General features: G+C 42.3%; 1 protein-coding gene across 4 annotated transcripts in view; it reads left to right on the top strand.

Moving 5' to 3' along the window:
* Positions 1 to 2,207: 2,207 nt before the first annotated feature.
* USP28 (ubiquitin specific peptidase 28) overlaps positions 2,208 to 22,817 on the top strand; it is a 52,372-nt gene continuing 31,762 nt past the window's right edge. For 2 of the 4 annotated variants that reach the window (XM_063436480.1, XM_063436479.1), the window contains exons 1-9: positions 2,208 to 2,421; positions 9,096 to 9,173; positions 11,130 to 11,247; positions 12,420 to 12,519; positions 12,957 to 13,119; positions 15,055 to 15,141; positions 18,565 to 18,702; positions 20,007 to 20,080; positions 22,147 to 22,223. In XM_063436480.1, the coding sequence (XP_063292550.1) occupies positions 2,347 to 2,421; positions 9,096 to 9,173; positions 11,130 to 11,247; positions 12,420 to 12,519; positions 12,957 to 13,119; positions 15,055 to 15,141; positions 18,565 to 18,702; positions 20,007 to 20,080; positions 22,147 to 22,223 (910 nt within the window). In that variant the 5' untranslated portion in view covers positions 2,208 to 2,346. Of the gene's footprint in view, positions 2,422 to 9,095; positions 9,174 to 11,129; positions 11,248 to 12,419; positions 12,520 to 12,956; positions 13,120 to 15,054; positions 15,142 to 18,564; positions 18,703 to 20,006; positions 20,081 to 21,715; positions 21,792 to 22,146; positions 22,224 to 22,817 lie in introns of those variants that run through there. The other 2 variants (XM_063436481.1, XM_063436482.1) reach the window with 2 other exon arrangements.

Below are 22,817 nucleotides of genomic sequence, written 5' to 3'. Positions count from 1 at the left end.
AGCAGACATATTACGCATCTCCTCAGGTGGATTAATAGGACGAGACAGCAGCGCCTGTAGTGCTAGAGCCATCTGATCCATCCTATGATCCATGGCGTCAAACCTAGGATCAGGAGAACCAAGCTGACAATTTGTACCTGCAGGATCCATGGCCCTGTCGTAATGTCAGGATCGGGTCAGGGATCCAACACGCAGAGTACAAAGAGTAGCTGATACGTATACCGGTCCTTAGAATGGCCGGACTTAACGTATAACTACGATAGAATGGTCAGAGACAAGCCGAGGTCGAGGGAACGAGAAGACAGGTAAGCGAGAGACAAGCCGGGTCAAGGATAACAGAAAGACAGGAGAGTAAATACCAAAGCCGGGTCGGAACCAAAAGACAAGAGAATAACAAAGCACTGTGTGACTAGGCGGACTAGAACCACGACAGGGCAATGAGTGAATGAGAGAGCCACTGTTAAGTATCCTGGCTAGGGAGAGAAGACACGCCTCCGGCGAGTCCTGATTCGTCTCCCGAGATTTGAGTGACAGGACGTTCCGGGTTGGCGTCATGACGTCTACCTCCGGTCCTCCTGTTATAAAAGGAAGTGAGTCCCTCGCGGCCGGCGTTAGCAAGACCGAGTGAACCGCGAGGGACCGAGGAGACATGCCGTCCGGACGGATAAACTTCTAAGTCTCTACCTCTCTCAGAGGTAGAGACCTCAGGTACCCTGACAGTTATTCTCCAGTTTTGGGTTATGTACCCCCAGTTTTGGGTCAGTGACCCTCAGTTTTGAGTTATGTACCCCCAGTTTTGGGTGATTTATTCCCCAGTTTTGGGTTATGTACCCCCAGTTTTGGGTTATGTACCCCCAGTTTTGGGTCAGTTATCCCCCAGTTTTGGGTCAGTTACCCTCCAGTTTTGGGTCAGTTATTCCCCAGTTTTGGGTTATGTACCCCCAGTTTTGGGTCAGTTACCCCCAGTTTTGGGTTATGTACCCCCAGTTTTGGGTCAGTTACCCCCAGTTTTGGGTCAGTTACCCCCCAGTTTTGGGTCAGTTATCCCCAGTTTTGGGTCAGTTACCCCCCAGTTTTGGGTCAGTTATCCCCCAGTTTTGGGTCAGTTATTCCCCAGTTTTGGGTTATGTATCCCCAGTTTTGGGTCAGTTACCCCCAGTTTTGGGTCAGTTACCCCCAGTTTTGGGTCAGTTATCCCCCAGTTTTGGGTCAGTTATTCCCCAGTTTTGGGTTATGTACCCCCAGTTTTGGGTCAGTTATTCCCCAGTTTTGGGTTATGTACCCCCAGTTTTGGGTCAGTTACCCCCATTTTGGGTCAGTTACCTCCAGTTTTGGGTCAGTTACCCCCCAGTTTTGGGTTTTGTACCCCCAGTTTTGGGTCAGTTACCCCCAGTTTTGGGTCAGTTATCCCCAGTTTTGGGTCAGTTACCCCCCAGTTTTGGGTCAGTTATCCCCCAGTTTTGGGTCAGTTATTCCCCAGTTTTGGGTCAGTTATCCCCAGTTTTGGGTCAGTTACCCCCCCAGTTTTGGGTCAGTTACCCCCAGTTTTGGGTCAGTTATCCCCCAGTTTTGGGTCAGTTATCCCCCAGTTTTGGGTCAGTTATTCCCCAGTTTTGGGTTATGTACCCCCAGTTTTGTGTCAGTTACCTCCAGTTTTGGGTCAGTTACCCCCCAGTTTTGGGTTATGTACCCCCAGTTTTGGGTCAGTTACCCCCAGTTTTGGGTCAGTTACCCCCCAGTTTTGGGTCAGTTACCCCCAGTTTTGGGTCAGTTATTCCCCAGTTTTGGGTCAGTTACCCCCAGTTTTGGGTCAGTTACCTCCAGTTTTGGGTCAGTTACCCCCCAGTTTTGGGTTATGTACCCCCAGTTTTGGGTCAGTTACCCCCAGTTTTGGGTCAGTTACCCCCCAGTTTTGGGGCAGTTACCCCCAGTTTTGGGTCAGTTATTCCCCAGTTTTGGGTTATGTACCCCAAGTTTTGGGTTAGTTACCTCCAGTTTTGGGTCAGTTACCCCCCAGTTTTGGGTTATGTACCCCCAGTTTTGGGTCAGTTATCTCCCAGTTTTTGGTCAGTTATCTCCCAGTTTTCAGTCAGTTATCTCCCAGTTTTGGGTCAGTTCTCCCCCAGTTATCCCTGCCGTGGCGAGGGAGGGGGCGTGTCTGTGGGCGTGTCCGCCAGGAGGTCATTGCAGGAGACTGGGTCGCACGCGCTCGCTCGCGCTTCCTGCTCTCCGGTGAGGTGGGGGCGGGTGAGTGTGCGCGTGTACCGTCAGCGTGTGGGCGTGTCCTGCGTTGCTCGCGGCCCGGCCGTTGACCAGTGACCGAGTCCGGCGAAGAGAGACAGCGGCATGACGGCCGAGAGACAGCCCGAGCAACGGCAGGAAGAGGAGGAGAGGAGCGGGACCGACACCCGGCACAGCACGGTGAGGGAGGGAGGGAGGGAGGGGGCGGGGACAGGACTGCCACTCACAGCATGCTCTGCCAAGTAACATACAATGAGAACTGGCCCTCAGCAACCGGGGGGGAGAGAGGGGACAGGACTGCAACTCCTACCATGCTCTGCCAAGTAACATACCATGCGAACTGGCCCTCGGGAACCAGGGAGACAGGGGACAGGACTACCACACACACCATGCTCTGCCACTCACACCATGCTCTGCCAAGTAACATACCATGAGAACTGTCCCTCAACAACCAGGGGGAGAGGGGACAGGACTACCACACACACCATGCTCTGTCAAGTAACATAGTATAATAACTGGCCCTCCACAACCAGGAAGACAGGGGACAGGACTACCACTCGCACCATGCTCTGCCAAGTAACATAACATGAGAACTGGCCCTCAGCAAACAGGGGGGGCGGTGAGGGGACAGGACTACCACTCACACCATGCTCTGCCAAGTAACCTAACATAAAAACTGTCCCTCAACAACCAGGGGGAGAGGGGACAGGACTACCACTCACACCATGTTCTGCTAGGGGAATTCCCACAGGAACTGGCCCTCAGCTACCAGGGAGACAGGGGACAGGACTGCAACTTACACCATGCTCTGCCAAGTAACATACCATGAGAACTGGCCCTCAGGAACCAGGGGGGGAAGAGGGGACAGGACTGCAACTTACACCATGCTCTGTCAAGTAACATACAATGAGAACTGGCCCTCAGCAAATAGGAGGGAAAGAGTACAGGACTACCACTCACACCATGCTCTGCCAAATAACATACCATGAGAACTGGCCCTCAGCAACCAGGGGGAGACGGGACAGAACTACCACCACGCTCTGCCAGGGGAAATACCACGGGAACAGGACTACCACTTACACAATGCTCTGCCAGTATTTTGGTCTTAAATTTGAATTTTCACTTGAGTGAATAACCCTGTATGGGTCACTGTTGCCTGCGTACGTTTTGATGCTAAGGGCAATAGCCTTTAAGCATAGACGGGTATGCACCAACTCCGCAAATGGCATGTGGGTAAGCACCAACTCCGCAAATGGCATGTGGGTAAGCACCAACTCCGCAAATGGCATGTGGGTAAGCACCAACTCCGCAAATGGCATGTCAGTATGCACCAACTCCGCAAAAGAAAATTCATCATCATTTATTATATTCTCCGTTATGATGAACTTTATGGAGACTAACAAACGTTGAATGATATCCTGTTTATAAGCATGGTAACTATGGTTCAAACCCTTTCATGCCACATGTCTTTTAGTTGTCACATGTGTATTTTTGAGAATGAACAAGTCTTGATGTGGTGACAGAAGCTGTGTTTGGTTACATCTGCCCTGCGATGGGTGACTATAGCAGTTATTTTTGTACAGCTATGCTTGCTCTGCTTTCTTTTCAAATTGACTTTCAAGGAAATCTTCAGAGGTTCTTTTACGATGGACATTGTGAAAGTTGTATGCCATATAATGTACAGAATGATTTTTCTGTGTTGCTTTCTGGTTAAAGAAAAGTGTAAAAAAATTCAGTGACATTCCTATTGATCCCAATCTAGAACCAGAGTGTGAGAAGTGAATCAACATTACTACAAATTCTTGAAAATGTAACTGGGCCCTCATTAGCTGATGTGCATCAGCCATGTCCATGTGAACATAGAAGCTGCACATCTCCACTATATCGTTTTTTCACACCTTTTAAAATGTTTTTGTTTGTTTGAAATTTGGTAGACTTTTTATTGCTGCTGTCAGTGAATGTCAGCCACAAGTGAGTTTTCCTTGTACATCCTTATTGCAGCAAGGCACGATTCTACTCTAGAAATGGCCGTGGCCAAACTCTCAGAAGCTAAAAACCTTTTCTCCTTTGATCAGCAACTGCTGATATAATCGGAATTATTCAAAACAGCCCCTAGTCTGTGTTTAAAATATTTTAGGAAATGAGTGGCTGTACAAAACGTTTGTGGCTTATTCTCAGTAGTTACCGTAGCTTGTTTTGGAAAGAGAGTAAAGACAGTGATAGTGTAAATGGAAGCCATGCTTCAGGCTACCGGGGACTTAGAATCGATACTAAATGGTGAGGGAATGGTTAACTAGTAATGCAGGACACAGTGCCCACACACTCCAGGCACAATAAACCCTTTAATCCTTTAAGGTGGTTATTGTTTCCTAAGTGGTGCTAATATATCCATTATGAAAGAGAAGACCTCTGCTTGGACAAGTGTTGCAGTCAGAGATGTTTGTAAAGATGTTTCCGATCCCATGGTGACAAGATTCAGGTGGTACTGACACGTGTCTGAGTGGAACAGGACATCATGGTCAACCCACAGGCATAATCACTAAAGTGAGCATTCCAAGTAAAGTTCAAAATTAAGACCAAAGCTGCCAAGATGGCAGCAAAGCGAATTATTCCATTTTGGCTAGCATGACCATAAATTTGAAAAGCACTTTGAATTCACTGCAAATGTTACTTTATTGATTAACCCTTACTGTGTTTGATTGGGTGTTAATTAATGTGTGTCTGTGATAGTGTGGCAACTGCTCCTGCATCACTAATAAAAAATTTCGTTTGGCTCCAGCATTTTTGAAATGTAGTGAATTTTTGAAGCCCTGAATTTATTTTTCTCTTAAACATTCCAAGCACTAGCCACTACAGTTTATAAATGGTTTGTCTACCTACAGGGTCAGGGTGTTCCTATGATGCTTGGAGTCCTATAACTGCTAAATCACTGCTTTATGTCCTCTGATTTTATAGTTTAATTTATATTTTGGGTTCATATTTACTTTGTTTGAAAATCAGTAAGTTTGCTGGCATGGGATGTTTAAGTTTGTAATTCAGGCTTGGACTGCTGGGTTGTAAAACTGGTCTTTAACCCCTTAAGGACCAAACTTCTGGAATAAAATGGAATAATGACGTGTCACACACGTCATGTGTCCTTAAGGGGTTAAACTCTGTTTAAATTATTCCAATCATCAACTTGAAGATGAAGGAAAATATTTGCAATTAATGTCGAATTTAAATAAAAAGGGGTTAAAGGAACACTCAAAGAGCAAATACATCTTGTTTCAGGTCTTAAATATCTAAATTTAACTTAATGACCCAGAAATGGTCTTGGTGTGAATAATTACTATGGGTAGGTTAGGGAAATCAGTCTAGCTTTGTATGTGTCTCTGTACATGGAGAGTAGTAACACTGCCTTGCTATCCAGCACTTTGAATCAGGTTAGTGCTGTAATATGATTATTCTGAGATAGATGGGATCAAAAACAGTTTACTATTTTAAATACAAATCTGGATCCGTGTTCTGGAATTGGGGTGCACTGCACATCTTTACCTCAATAACACTGCCCCCGGGGTCACCAGCATATTGAATTGTTTCTTTGAAGTAGCACTTTCATTGATTCAGGTTCTATTCTTCATGATAAACTCACAATGGTATAATTTCTATGGAAATCCAGTGCAATCAGTAGATTTTCATGAGGCAAAGCAGGGGCTATGTTGTCTCGTTAGACGGGATTTCTAGTGAGTGGAGCCTCTGCCACAACTAAACATTTCTTTTCCGCAGTTGCCTGTGGAGGCTGACAGGAACAGGCGTCATGGTGCGAGATGCGCAAATTTATTTGTGGAAGATGTTGCAGTCCTATTTGGATATCCATAGTGTTGCACTCTTGAGGATGCCCAAGAGTATAGTCGTGATGGTGACTCTTGACAAATTGTCACAAGGGGCTGTATAAATAGATACAGAAGTTTTGGCCAGGGTAGCAAGAGGTTGAGGTGAGTATACCTGTTTTTCCTCTGAGCCCCACCATCAATAGGTGCTCAGCTCTCTTTCTAACCTGAACTTTGTCCATACGAGAAAGTAGTTCCTACCTTTTCTTATATCTTTTGAATTTATTGTAATTCCAATCCATTAAATATGGGTAAATCATAAATATTTATTATTTAATGGGATACTTTAGTGCTAGGAATACAAATCTTGGGACGCTCAGCATCTTCTAAATCCCCATCGGAAAGCATTCATTCACTTGCCACGCCTGTGCATTAGGTTCCACGTTGTGATGATGTCGGAGGAAGCTGAGATGAATTTCAGAATTTCAATGAAATTTTGAGGCAGTGAGTATGAATGTTTCGTAAAGATTTTTACTCAGAATTGTTATTGCGGAGTCAGCCGTTTTACCTATTGTGTTGGAGGACCAGAGAACAGGGTATAATTTTTTTTTATTTTTTTGCTCTTAGCGGTGGCTGCTGACACTTCATTGTGATGGAAGAATGACAAACACATGTGGCATGTGTTACTGGCCTTAAAATAGCTTGTCTGCCTCATTTGCATTCCATTGCCTCCTTATATGTCCCACTGCATAGAACAGTCCAGCAAGTCTGTTTTCTCAGCCTGTCTTTTCCTCAATCCACTACTATCTGCAAGACCCCTTTACTCTTATCAGTTTACTGGCATAACTTTAAGAATAACTGTCACTTCTCTGGAAGTGACAATTCCTTGTTATCCAACAATAATAAATGCGTTTGCAACTTACTGCAACATTGAAGGCAACATCACAGTCCCATGAAGGCTCAGGTATTTACACAAAAATTGCAAAGGAACGTGTGCACTTTGGCATTCCTTGTAGTGCCACACGCGTATTGTTTACAATATTGTTGAGGTTAATCTAATTTATGCCCAGTATCTGATGTACCTGCCACGGCATGTAAAGGGTTAAAACTAAAATTTATATATGAACAGCACAACCAGTAGCTAAGTTTTGACGTGTGACAGTTTTGTCCTAAAGGAATACTATAGTGCCAGCAATACAAAACTGTATTCCTGGCACTGTATTTCCCTCTGTCTCCCTCACACCTCCCGCCCCCCTACTTCGGTGAATAAAGTGTTAAAACTCTTTCAGTGCTGGTTCGTGTCATTCGATGAGGCAGCGCACATGCAAGGCGAGTGCCGCACACGCATTAGGTCACCCCATAGGAAAGCATTAAATCAATGCATACCTATGGGGAAATAGCTGACGCTGGATGTCCTTATGCGGAGAGTGAGGACGTCCAGCGTTGGTTAGCGGACCAAAAGTCTGATACACAGCCACTAGAGGGACAGTGTACCCAGACCACTTCAATGAGCTGAAGGGTTCTAGATGCCTTTAGTGTTCCTTGAATGTTGGTGCTCTTTGTGGGTACATAAAACTCTGAATTCTTTTTTTTTTTTTTTGTTTCTTTAATATTTTCATACTACATTTGTAGTGACCGCACCGATCGCCGTAAAATGTGAATGGAAAATAAGAATGTGTTGATTCATGCAAACTGTGTAGAAGCAGGTAATTAGAACAGTCCCTGTCTACATAATTTCACAACTCACCAAGGGGTTAAAAGTCTGGTTATAGTAGATGTATTGGAGATTTGACAAGACGAGGGAGAGAGATCTGATAAGGTAAGATGGGACAGGATTGAGCGGGCAAGTGGTGAGGCGAGAGTAAAAGAGAAACGCAGCCACCTCTTGTTCAGTAGCCGGGGAGAAAGTCTGATGGGTAGGAAAGGTATGATCAAGGTGGGGAGATTTCTTGCCTTAGCTGTTCAAACTTGTCAGTAAAGTAGCATGCAAAGCTATCGGCTGTAAGGTTAGTTTGGGGGGTGGCTACAGCAGGGTGAAGAAGAGCGTTAAGTGTCAGAGACGCCTGGGATTGCGGGAACATGACCTAATGAGAGAGGAAAAGTATGACTGTTTGGTGAGGGCAAGGGCTGAGCTGTATGAACACAATATGAATCTATAATAGAGAGAGCCTGTCTGGGTGCGAGACTTCCTCCAGGAGCGTTGCATATGTTTGAGTAGTTTGTGGTATTGTGTATGATATCAATTAATGTAGGCTTAGTAAGAGGGCTGTTTGTGGAATTGTATGTTTGTTTGATATGCCACATTGTGTGTATGTGTTGGGCTGCTTGTGGGGTTGTTTGTGAGTGTATGTGAATTGTCAGTGGGGTTGTTTGAGGGGACTGGGACTGTGACTGTGTTTGTGTGTGGCATGTTTGTATTATTTGTAAGAGTGGGAAGCCTCTTCTGCAGCTCTGTGTTTATCTAGTATTGTGTGTTTTTCCCTGGGGTCCATTGGGGACTGCACTGGCCAGGTACTGGTCAACAGCAGGAGCTGCAGTAACTGCTGCGAGCTGCTCTACTCCAGTGCCGTTTACCATTCACATGTGCTTGTAGGAAGGGACCTGAGAGCTTAAACATTGTTTAACTGAAATATTGACAGTGCAGATTCTCCAGCTATTTCACGTTTTGTGTTGCTCTGTATAACTTCATATGGTACCAGAGGTTACACACAATTGTCTGACTTGTCTGTCTAAAGTACAAAATTGTGTATGCAAAATGTTTTAAAGCCCTAGTGTGCTTCAGACAATCTCCCTGCTGTAGACTGAATATTGGAGAAATTGGTGGCTTTGTTTCTATTATTGTCTTAGAAATCACCATTTTTGGTTTTGGTCTCTAAACATATTGCTGTACTGCCCAATGTTTATATCTCCATGTGTTTTACCAGGTATTTATAGTAGTTCTTTAACACATTCCGTTTAACTACATATATTGATCTAGTGGACCATTGCGTGCTTACTGATAACTTCAAACCATTTACGCATATTGTATATTTTACCTTATTTCAGGACAGCCAAATGCTGGTAAACCAGTTGAGGGAGGTCACAGGGATTCAGGATGCTGTTATACTTCGAGAAGCACTAAAGGTCAGCTCATTAAAATACATCAGATTATCATGCTATATTCATTATTAAATGTGTGGGATTTTTGTGTGAAATGTATTATTTTACATATAATGGCTATTTATTTGTCCTGCAACCACTGCTGTAAAATAAATATCTAGGGGCCTTCTAAGACGTAAGATCGTGCTTTCTTGATATGTTTCAAGTTATAATTTATGTTTACCTTTTGTGATCATCTTTATAATTCACATAATTTGACAAATGTTATATAGTATTCTTAATTACAAGATATACCGTATATACTCGAGTATAAGCCGAGTTTTTCAGCCCATTTTTTGGGCTGAAAAACCCCAACTCGGCTTATACTCGAGTCAGAGTCTGTATTATGGCAATTTGCATTGCCATAATACAGACTGGGGGGAGAGGGGGGCTGGCAGAGCTGTACTTACCTTTCCTGCAGCTCCTGTCAGCTCTCTCCTCCTCCGCCGGTCCGTTCAGCACCTCGGTCAGCTCCCAGTGTAAATCTCGCGAGAGCCGCGGCTCTCGCGAGATTTACACTGGGAGCTGACAGAAGAGCAGAACGGACGGCGCAGAGGAGGAGAGAGCTGACAGGAGCTGCAGGAAAGGTAAGTACAGCTCTGCCAGCCCCCCTCTCCCCCCCACTGAACTGCCACTGGACCACCAGGGAAGGAGAGCCCCCCTCCCTGCCATATATCAAGCAGGGAGGGGGGACGAAAAAAAAAATAAAAAAAATAATAATAATAAAAAAATAATAATAATAAAAAAAAAAAAGGGGTATAAGGACCACTATGGGAGGGGGGGGGGTATAAGGACCACTATGGGAGGGAGGGGGTGGGTTAAGGACCACTATGGGAGGGAGGGGGTGGGTTAAGGACCACTATGGGAGGGAGGGGGTGGGTTAAGGACCACTATGGGAGGGAGGGGGGGGTAAGGACCACTATGGGAGGGAGGGGGGGTATAAGGACCATTATGGGAGGGAGGGGGGGGGGGGTATATGGACCACTATGGGAGGGAGGGGGGGGGATAAGGAACACAATGGGAGGGAGAAGGGGGATAAGGATCACTATGAGAGGGAGGGGGTGGGATAAGGACCACTATGGGAGGGGAGGGGGAAGTAAGGACCACTAGGGGAGGGGAGGGTAAGGACCACTAGGGGAGGGGAGGGTAAGGACCACTAGGGGAGGGGTGAGTCAGGACCACTGGGGGGGGGAGTGAAGGAACACGGGGGTGGGGAGGTAAGGACCACTGAGGGAGGAGGAGGGGAAGTCAGGACATATGGGGGGGAGGGGGCGGCAAAATTTTTTTTGCCTACGGCGGCAAATATCCTTGCACCGGCCCTGCACACACTGCATTCACACACTGCATTCATGCACACACACACTGCATTCATGCACACACACACTGCATTCATGCACACACACACTGCATTCATGCACACACACACTGCATTCATGCACACACACACTGCATTCATGCACACACACTGCATTCATGCACACACACACTGCATTCATGCACACACACACTGCATTCATGCACACACACACTGCATTCATGCACACACACACTGCATTCATGCACACACACACTGCACTCATACACACACACTGCACTCATACACACACACTGCACTCATACACACACTGCACTCATACACACACTGCACTCATACACACACGCTGCACTCACACACACACACATACGCACACACTGCATTCATTATACACACACTGTAAATAAATATTCAATTAATATATTTTTTTTAGGATCTAATTTTATTTAGAAATTTACCAGTAGCTGCTGCATTTCCCACCCTAGTCTTATACTCGAGTCAATAAGTTTTCCCAGTTTTTTGGGATAAAATTAGGGGCCTCGGCTTATACTCGAGTATATACGGTATATATATATTTTCACTGCTAAGTGTCCTGATGGCCTTTTTTGATATGCTTCCCATCTTAGGCCAGTAATAATGATGTCACTCGCGCTGTTGGCTTTCTCACTGATGAATGTGCCAAAGAGCCAGACTCCAAAATAGTGGCAGCTGAACCAGGTGATGATGCTGGTGGAAGTGTCAGAGGTAATCAAGGACTGTCTGATCTGTTCTAAAAAATATTTTGTACATGTGATTTGTCCTTTGTAAAATATGGTAACTGTGACAACAAATGTGAATTTTTTAATAAAGTGCTTCTACACTTTTAACGTGAACCTGTCATGACACTAACAAAATCGCAGCCCTTGCCGTCTGCCTAAAGCAGAACATATAATGTATCTTAAGGCTAATAATTTATTTTAGGAGCAGGTAAGTTGACAACTCCTCTGCAATCTGCCAGCACTGCCATGACAATGGGCGCTCCTCCACGACACACACGCTGATTAATTGTCGTCTTTCACTACATTCCTGTACCTCATGACATCTGTCACTACATTTCTATACTTCTCTAGCAAGTGTCAGGTGTGCTTGCTAGAAAAGTAACCACAACAGCTACAGTGCATATGCTGCATTCACTGTGACATAACTGCCAAGAAGGCTAATTCTCCTGCTGTCCCCTCTCACTCAGTAGTGGTCTATGTCGAGAATGGATTGACAGGTGAGGGCTGAACAGATTTTTATTGTTGGCTATAGAGTAACTATAGCAGCCACTGGTTTACTTTAAGCTCTAACCTCTTGTTTTGCAAGGGATGTAACTCCTTCTAAAGCTAACATAAATATGCAATTACGCACAAAAATGAATGATAAATAGTACTACTTCAGTGCTACTTGCACCACTGTGATATCTGGTGGTTGGTTCTGGCTATTCTAACATCCACCCGTTGCTCCAACTTATGTCTGTTCCCACTCTGGCACTGCTGACCCTGTTAACGCTTCTTACCAATTATGCCAACATGCTGGCTTGATTGCCTGCATATCAGCATGAGAACAGAGTGACATATATATATATATATATATATATCAGCGTGTAATGTGCCCTTATCAGAATAATATTATGCCAGTTGTAATGCATGTGCTGTAATTATTTTGGGCAAGCATTATTATATCAATACTTATTAGTACATCATATTTTTTTGATTAATCATACAAATGATTACTTTGGGGAGATAGAACTGTAAAACTTTACACTCTTGTTTGATAGCACATATTGAAATAATAGTGCTCTCATTTTTTTTCTGTTTCACAATAACATACTAAAACCTAGTTCATGGTATGTCCTGTTCTGTTTTATCTTGAATATGTATGTTTATTTACCCCAGGTTTGGGTGACATCACTCATGAAAAGCAAGCACTCGAGGCAGCAATTGCTCTCAGCTTACAAGCCACAAAACCTGAGTTAGAGGGGGGCGATTCGAACAGGTATTGGTTCTTTAAATTTATTAAATATCTGTATTGGCGGTGAGACCTTGAAGCTTTTTTGGTTTTACAGCTTGAGGTCAATTTTGATTTCTACAGTAATTGCTGTTTGCTCAAAATATAAAAATACAATCTAATAATTAAGTACATGGTTATTTAAGGTTTTTGTGAGCTGCACGGGATGCCAAGGTTACATTTTCTAGATAATCTTTCAGTCACTGCTAAATATGTACTGGCTTATTGAAAGTGTATGCTCAAATATAATGTTTTGTTATCCAGAGAGGAGCAGGAGATTGTAAGGTATGGAATAGCTTGGTGGAAGTTTTTCATTGAGTTGTTTGTTGTAACCACACAAATGACTTTTCCTATACATTTATATCTGATCTGTCATGCAGGTGACTTTAAAAATGTTAAGTGACTTATTTTTTTTATTGGCCAAGATCTCATGAATCCCAAGCCAATAAAAACAATAGCCGTCCAAAGAGGAAAAGATGTGAGGCTTGGGGAGATCATCCAAACCCTAATGATTTCCGGAGGGTCGGAGACTGGCCTGTAGGATTGAAGAACATTGGTAACACATGCTGGTTTAGTGCGGTAATACAGGTATGTTTTCAAGTAGCTTTATACTAATTGTTTTTTATGAAGTTATCCTTCTGAAATAGGCATGTGCTCACAAGCTACATCACATATATTGTTTGCTTCTTTTATAAAATCCCATCTTAAAATGGCACTCTAGGGACCAACACAACTTAAGGGCATCTGATTTGAATCTTGGCCTCCTATTCATGAAGAGGGTTGGAGAAATTATTTTTTTTGTTTCTTTTTTCTTGTCAAAATTAGAGATTTGAATGTTCTTTAAAAATACAAAAATTGTATCTATAAAGAATGTAATTGTGAGATCTGCACTATTTTGCAAATCAATCAAATTCTGCTGTATGTGTTATTTTAGTTTTTAAAATACTAGGGTGCTTTGTGTAAAGACACTTAATACCATATATAAAATTGCTACCGTTATCATGCATATATACATGTGACCTGAACAAATATGTGCAACCTCTTTAAATGAAATTTGTCTTTGAAGAAAATGTTGCATTATGTGAAGGATGCGAATGTTAAATCGCTATATCATATTCTTAAAAATTACATATCAGTTGTAGTCGTTGAACTAAAAGTACACATTGAATGTAGTTCAGTCTCCAACATTCATTCTATGTATTAGATTGAGTGGAAATGCTGATATGCTTAGTTTGACTACCTCATTCCCACTATTACGCACCATATTTGCCTGATCTATGGTGTGCACAGCTTCAGCATCTCTGAGGCTGGGTAGAGGTATGGTCATGAATGAAACGCACCCATGCAGTGTGCTCACTCTGTACAAATAGTTTTTCCAGGCAGAGGAGGAAACCTAGCTTCCTCCTGTGACGGCTGTAAACAATGTATAGGCTTAAAGGTGCAGTGAATTTAAATTGCTCTCTCGCTTTGTTTCACTGCAGTTATAAGCAAATGTCTTCTGAGACAAAGGCCTCCCTGCACAATAAACAATGCAATAAGTATTTGTTATAGTGCTTGCATTATCTCGTTCTGTGTTTCTGAAAGACAATAGAATTGTCTGTGATAACTATGATGGTTTGGCTATTTAACTGGTAAGCTTCTGCAGCTATTAAAGGTTTTCTAAAAGTGGATGACTCTCTTAACTGCTAATTACCTTACTCGGAAAGAACAGAATATTAACTGAAAGAAGACAGCGAACATTTAAAGTTTAGATCCCGTGCTCTTCTGAATTCCCAAGATGTGATACTTAACACAAAGGCCGGTTCTGGCTGTTCAATTGTTGTGTTTACACTATTAGATTGCTAAACGGGAAAACAGAATGAGCGCCAATTTGTGTGGGCGCTGAAAGACTTGGGCTTGGCACTGAGTTATCCTGCTCTTTTTAATTTTAGTGTGTTTTAGACTCAATGGTTGGTGTTAGTGGCGCACAATTAAAACAAGCATTTCACTATGATTCCTGGGTGCGCGTGATGAGAGTATAAGACACAGTTAGACATAAGGTCTGCAACTTGATTGGTTTCTTGCTGTTTATTAGTATTACTCCCAGATAAAAATAACCCCTTCAGTTTGATTGGTTCCCAGCTGAGCATTCCACAGAGCCGCTTTCAGAGTTGCAATAATGTGAAAGCCTAAACTACCAATTAAATCAAAGGCCTGGTTTCTTTATTTAAAAACAATGAGGTTTACTTAAAGCAAATGCAGCAATACATGCACAGTCAATACAATTTAGATGTTGTTACAAGCACATTGAGGGTTAAATATGGGAATGAATCCTTATATTTTTGCTTTTTGGTTTTGGTATTTAAAGAAAAGGTTAAATTGTACTGTAAGAAATTGAAGCAAAACACTATTTTTTTTATTTGAAACCTGATGATGTTGTTTGGTTTTTGTTCACTTCCCTTACAGCTGTTTAACTGCATTGCTTCTTTCGTGACTTAATAGATTGTTATAAACAGGTTATTTTTTAATGTATTTTTATTTTAGTCCCTTTTCCACTTGCCGGAATTCCGAAGACTGGTCTTTAGCTATAGTATCTCTCGCAGTATGCTGGAAAGGTGCAGAAGTCGAAGTGTAAGTTGCATTTGTGGCTAACCTTTTGAAAAGATACAATAAGCATTTACTGTTTTTTTTTTTCCGTATTTTATTAAGTTGTTAATAACTTAGTACAACTTTTCCAATATATGTGACAGGAAAAACATGTTGGTCATAACAAGAACACATATGGGTGCATGAACTAAAAATAAGTCTATGTATGTCCTATCTAGCTGTCTCACAATTGCCTGAGCTATTATGCATAGCGGGTATTAGTGGAGTAGTAAAGAGTCAAGTGTCCGCAAATGTTTAGGCATATGAGCTTCTAAGTTTGCTAGGAACCGTGTAGACAATCCGATACTCTTGGCTGATATTATTGCCCCTTGGTAGTGCCTCCTGGTGTGGTTTATATTTGCGTTTAACAGTGTCCTTCTGTTTATCGGTCCTCTGTGTGGGCACTGAGGTTCTCGACTGCGGCTGGGGTGAAATGCCTAATTTTTGCAGGAACAGTTCAGGATCCTCCAGGGATGTTAGAGTGAATGTCTCTTCTCTCTTGTCAGCTGTGAGGGATCCCTCCATACCCCAGCGGTACCTGATTGCTGAGTCTCGCAGTCTTCTGGCTATTGGTGCCAACTTCCTCCTCACTGTTAGGATGGAGAATGGTAGATCAGCATATACATCCACTCTGTTGCCTTTATAGGGTATTGACCCCATCTCTCTGGATCGTGCCATAATCTCGGACCTCACTGCCACGTCCCTGGGAGGAGGGGGAGAGGCAGGAAAGTTGGCCCCTGGAATCTTACATGGCTTCCCAGCCATACTTGAGGACCTCTTGTGATTGCTTGGACTTGCATTATACATTGAGCACCTGACCAGGATGGGGTCTGGTAAATCTTTAAGTGAATATCGCTCGGTACCCCAATCTACAAATAGAGCGCATTTCTGGAGGGGGTGATCAGAGAGGCAAGGCAGAAATCGGATGATGCCTGTGGCTTGAGAGCGCCCACTTCCCAAGAGGTCCTGGAGCCCCTCTTGTGATACCTGGATTAAGCCCCAACATGCCTGGAACTCCTCGCCAGATTTGAGAATAGCGGCGACCTGTTAAAATTTAACACGGGAGCAGATTCTCTGATCAGGGTACAGCGAGGATGCTTGGTGACACTGTCCAGTGATATATATTGTGTGGGGGTACAGTCCAGAGATGGTGTTCTGGTGCACTTGTGTGCTGTGCCTCTAGGACTTTTGGGACACAGCAGGAAGCCAATTGTGTTAGCTGGAGATAATGTTATTAAGTCCCCAGACAGAGTGACGCTAGGGAGGGACAATTGTACTGCACGTTGCCTTGTATATAAGTCCAACTGCTGCGAGAGTCAACATTGCTGTGGATAAATAAGTGTGCTGTGCAATGAAAATTATTCTACCCCCTGCATTCAGACTCCTCTAATGTGTGGAGGAAATGCAATAGTCTCTTCTTTACAGGAGAGAAGGTCTCCTGAGCTCCAATCAGAGTAGCAGAGTCTGGTGGAAGAGCTTCTCAGAGTCCCTTATCAAGTTTGGCGACTGGGTCTGAAGTGCTCCAGAGTCTCCTGGTAGTTGCAAGGAAGCGGACCTTGCAGAGGTACTCAGTCGAGTACAGGAAAATTATTTTTTTATATAAGGAGAATGCATGTATTGCAGTGATTAGCACTTGGAAATGGTGCAATATTCCAGCTCTTGTCCCATTACCTAGACATTAGATTAGTAGCATGATGAGAACAATTTCTGTATCATGAATGTTTCTCTAAATTCCCCTTCATAAGGAATCACTTTCTTAAAATGTCTGTTTAATAGACATACATGGGCTGTGACAAACAGTTTAATTTCAATTAACCAAGGAAGTGGTGCATTAATAGATATATTTTATCATTTTAACTTGGTTTATGAAAGCCAACATATGACACCAGTGATAAAACATAACTGTTGTAGTTATGTAGAAAGATCTTCTCCTATGGACAATACTAAATAATTTTTTTAATTGTGTAACTGCTTTCCTCTTGTAGTCCTGTATTTGTTGAAGAAAATGTTGTGCAGGATGTGTTATTCACTATCTCCAAGCAAAGTCCTTTTGACTTGTATTTGTGACTCTAATGCTTGTCATTTATCATTGAACCACGCCAATGAAGTGTTTAAAACTAAATTGTTCAACTTCTTTGATCAAAGGTTGCTGGTATGTGTATATTCTAAAAGTAATTTGTGTAATGTTCAAGTTAAAGGAACACTCCAGGCACCCAGACCCTATTGCACTTAGTGCTGAAATTTAAAATATTGCAGTTCCAGAGCTCTAAGTCTGCCCTCTGTGGCTGTCAGACAGCCACTTGGGACGCTTCTGGATTCATAACGGACTTTTGGTCCATTATCTGACGCTGGATGTCCTCACTGACCCCCCCCAGCGTCCGATTTTTTTTTTCCCCGTAGGAAAGCATTCAATAATGCTTTCCTATGGGGAGGTCTAACGCGCGTGGGGCCATTGCCGTGCATGCGCATCAGGTCCCCCCTGAGGGGGAAGAGGGGGGGGGGGAGCCTCACCTTACCTAGCGCCGATAGACATCGGCGCTGGATTCAGGTAAGTAGCTGAAGGGGGTTTTAACCCCTTCAGCGACATGGGGGCGGATGGGAGGGGGCACTGCAGGATCCTGCAGCGCCAGGAAAACTGGATTGGAGGATTCAGTGGGCTTATAGGCGCATGTGTGTGCTCTCAGCCTCCATGGGGAGGGTGAAAGGGAAGGGAGGGCTGGGGATTTAAGAATAAATACATAAAAGTCCAATGGAGTTGGGAGGGAGGGGAGACAAAGAAGCTTTTCTGCTTGCAAGTGAGAAACTGTTACATTTGTCGTCAGTATGCAGTGCGTGCTGACGACAGACATTTTGTATGCACAGAGTTGACATTAGGCAGCCTGAAACCGAGAAACTATGTTTACAATAGGGTTAATCCAGCCTCCAGTTGCAGTCTCATTGACAGCCGCTAGAGGCGCTTCCGCGCTGCTCACTGTGATTTTCACAGTGAGAAGATGCCAACGTCCATAGGAAAACATTGAGAAATGCTTTCCTGTGGACTGATTGAATGCACGTGCGGCTCTTGCCGCGGATGACGTCGGAAGAGGGAGAGTCCCCGGCGCTGGAGAAAGATAAGCGTTTAATACCCTTCAGCCCGGCAGGAGTGGGTCCCTGAGGGTGGGGGACACACCCAAAGACCCTATAGAGCCAGGAAAACGAGTTTGTTTTCCTGGCACTATAGTGGTTCTATTAAGGGTTGCATAATTCACGTTTGCGGAGGATGCAACATAGACCCCGGTAGATAATTAAAAATATCTCTGGATGTGCAGTGTTTTAAGGTGAAAACCAGAAAGGTCAAAAAGCAGTAGTGGTCATCATGGTGGTTGGAGTAACCCTTTAACAACTTGTCAATAATTGCATATATTTCAGGAAAAAAGGAACATTGCCTTCATGCAAGAACTTCAGTGTCTCTTTGCCCTAATGGTTGGATCTAATCGAAGATTTGTTGATCCATCTGCAGCCGTTGAACTTTTAAAAGATGCATTTCTATCAGAAGAAGCACAGCAGGTAAGGAAACGTTGGTTGTTTATTGCCAGGTAGAAGTATAATGGTCAACATTATGGAATAGCCTGCCTACTGCCATCAGACTCTCCACTAGTCTTCAATCATTTAAGAAGGGCCTTAAACCCCATCTCTTCAGGAAAGCTTATGGCCTCCCAGAGTAATCTCTACCTTATATACCTGTCTCTTGCTCTCTCCTATAGGACACTGCTTTACTCTCTCCTCCAGCTCTGCTTCACTCCAACCCTATTTGATATTTCCTGCCCTAACGTTTCTAATACCCCACCTCCTATAGTCTGTAAGCTCGTTTGAGCAGGGTCCTCTTCAACCTGTTGTTCCTGTAAGTTTTCTTGCAATTGTCCTATTTATAGTTACATCCCCCCTCTCATAATATTGTAAAGCGCTACGGAATCTGTTGGCGCTATATAAATGGCGATAATAATAATAAACATGGGTGAAGGACATATGTTTAATTTAGCAATTGTTTACCATTTTTAGCTTTATCAAAACAGTTTGTTTATAGGACTGCATTTCCCTACATTGATATATCCTTTTATTTTAAAACCTTTTCAAGGAACACTCCAATTAGGAGTATCCTGGCATTGTCTCAAGGTAAGTAGTCAGACTCTGAGTGATTTGACAACTTACTTGGGTCCCACCTGTGGATGCATTCTCCTGCCATCACTCTTCTACTTGAGGAGAATCTGGTTTATTCAGCAGGACTGTGCTCATTGGCTGAGAAAATCAAATGCTCGCGTTCAGCCATGGAGCGCCATCCTGCTACTTCCACAGGACTTACTGTGATATGGAGTCAGGGCTCTTCTGGCATCATAACAATTCCGCTGGTCTTTAATGGATGTGGTGCCAGGGGTGTTCCTTTTTTTAAATTACTTTTTTTGAAATGTATTTAAAAGAATAAGTATATAAAAAAAAAAAAACTGGGTAACCAGCCAAATTAAATTGCACACGTACACTGCCAATATGCATATGTGATGCTATAAATATATATATATATATATATATATATATATATGTGTGTATATATATATATATTTTTTTTTTTTTGTTAAATGTCCTTTGTATAAAATTGTTGTCCCATTCAGTATCAATCCTCAAGGAGCCTCTAACAAGCCAGAACATTATACTGGCACATGCATCACTCAATATGATCGATCCTTACTCTCACTTCTACTCAAGCAGACATGGCTCTATGTCCTGGCCTTAAGTCTCACATTGAGAATTAGTCTGACGTGTCAATGCTTACATACATGCTCGTGTTAATATGCTAATGTTGTGTTTCTACCTACTAGCAAGATGTCAGCGAGTTTACGCACAAGCTTCTCGACTGGCTGGAAGATGCTTTCCAACAGGCAGTTAATGGAGAGTGAGTTACATTTATTTTAAGGCATCAATCAAATGAATTGCAATTATCCTCGCATCCCCAATGCTAACCTTTTAGGCCATTCAAAATGTTAAAGGAAGTCTCCAAGCGCCACAGCCTCTACAGTGCATTGTAGTTATAGTTCCAGGGAAGAAGTCAAACCGTTGGCAACACAAGGGAAATGTGCCAGGGCCCTTCTAGCGTGATTTAATTGGGCATTATCATGTGGCTAACGAGGCAGTATAGTCTGTTCACTTTGTGAAGGAATACTGGAGATAAATTGCTCTTGCTTTATATTACACTAACAAACTTATCCCCACAGAACATTATTGTATTATTGCCCCTCTTTTGCGTTAGATCAGTGTACCAGGAATCAAAAGTTTATACTTTCATCTCTTTTGGGTTACTTTTGTAATATTGCTCATGTTGAGCAGGTGAAGCTTTAGTAAAATTGTTCTCTTAAATCTCCCAGTATTACTTACTGTAACCGCACTAGTAAGTCTACTGGACTGGTATATGTGTGTATAATAATCTGAGTATATGTTAAATGTCACTTGGGTATTAAACAAAGCTTGTGACAATTATTATATCTTGTGTATGTATTTATGTATAATCTATACCTATCCCCGCTACCTGAAGTGTAATGATGCATAGTGCATCTTTAACCCTTTGCGGTTCTATGTCAGAATTTATCCTAGGATTCTGGAGAGTATATGCACCCGGCATGGAGGATCAGCGGTACTCTCCAGGGAAGATCTGACATTGGACCGCAAGAAGTAAAATATTTTCTTGGATATATTCCGACATATGACAGCAAAGGGATAAGGAAGTTGTCACGCCACACATTTTCATTTGTCAATCGAGAGCTGTAGGTGAAAATCTTATGTCCAGGCACAGAAGATATATTTAAAACTACAGTTCTGGGTTTGTTTGCTCGTAGCACTTTTTATAGTACATGTGATGTAGAATTATTAAAAAACCTTTATTAAACCTTTTATTAAATTCTTGCACTAACTCCATTTAACTTCATTATATGACAGATTTTCCTAACAGCATTTAGACTATTAGAAAGAGAATGTATTGTATGTATTTTCTAGAAAGATATGACTAACACCGGAATTATCAAGTTCCTGTAATATGTAACAAAGTATACCATAGCTAGCCCATGCTAATGAAATGTCCATTCTCTAAAAAGCCTGAGAAACTAACCTTGAAGCTAAACGGGTGCCAAGTACTCAAAATGGCTGGCTGCCAGATTCCCCCTCCCATCGAGTGAGCCTCGTGCTAAAGAGCAATGGCGACTGAATCGCATGTCTTACCCTTGTCAGAAATGACGACATCCCATGATGGGAGGATGCCCCACTAGCCACTCAAACCCCTAAGCCAATTACTAATATAGATGGGAGGGCATTTAACTTACCACTTAATACATAGACCAATTAATGATGTTTATTTGTTGTTATCTTGATATTCAATGATGATGTAATTTTGCTCTTATAAGGGTCTGCGAGCCCGTTTTTTCTCCAGATGCCATTACATTTTCTGAAGTTATTTTAACCTGAACTGCATGTGTCAGTGTGAATTTACTTCTGCGTATACGCAATTTAATCATCTCAGATTTGGACAGGAACAGATAGTCATTCAAACATATTTGTTTGCTTAAAATAATCTATATCACATGATACAGATTTCCTGCCTGCGGACAGTTTTTAAGGTAGAGTAAAAAAATACTTTCCATTTACACTGAAACAGAACTTCATAACATGCGGAGATTATGGGATACTTGATGTTGATCCTTATCCATTTTGAATCAGGGTTTCCTAGTATCTCATTCCTCTAGTTACCACTATAGAATAACAAGCTATACAAAAACAATCTCATTTCATGCTTTTTAATTCCAGGTTAAAGTTGATACATTCCTTTTTCAGTACTTTATAAACACAATCGTTTTGTAACTTGCTTGCTATAGAAATCTATTATATTGTTTTGTATACTTCCAGTAAACTCCTCTCTGCCATATACATGTCTGTTTAGATACATCCTATTTTTCATATGTAACTTTTTTTTAGAAATCAAAGAGAGAAATCAGAGAACCCTATGGTGCAGCTTTTCTATGGCACATTTCTTAATGAGGGGTTTCTTGAAGGTAAGATTTGCTTGCTTTAAAGTTAAATGTGATGCTATATAAAATTCAGTATATATACAAGATACAGGATGCACACTGACAGCCACACTTAATAAGAAAAAAAATCTTTATTAGAACAACCAAAATAGTCAATACAAAAAAGGACAAAGCAACAAAAAAGGCAAATAGTAGATTTTTTATGAAGTGTGGCTGTCATAGTTTGTATCCTGTATCTTATGTATATATATTGATTTATTGAAGCATATAAGGGAGTGCCTATATAGTTTGCACCTAACGGTTATGTAACATATTTGGTCTGTCCATGTGTTGTTTTGACATTGTGCTATATAAAATTCAGAACACACAGGTTGGCATGAGTAGTATTATACAGAAGAATCTAAATGTTGGGGCCAGGATGGACAGGCTTCCCTGTGCTTGGCTTAAGTCCAGTTCTTAAAAGCCAGGTTTTATTATGAAGCAATTGCTGTTAAATTAAGTTATTTTTTTTTAAACCTAACCTCACTCGTTTCTGGGATTCCTCATAGAGTAACAGGTGAATGGGGTTAGCGTAAGAGGACCTGTCAGAATATTTAAGTAAATGATACAGAAAACATA

Source organism: Pelobates fuscus, chromosome 11, assembly GCF_036172605.1.
Source record: "Pelobates fuscus isolate aPelFus1 chromosome 11, aPelFus1.pri, whole genome shotgun sequence".
Lineage (NCBI taxonomy): Eukaryota > Metazoa > Chordata > Amphibia > Anura > Pelobatidae > Pelobates > Pelobates fuscus.
Note: the sequence above shows the minus strand (reverse complement) of the source record. Positions and strands in the feature narration are given on the sequence as shown.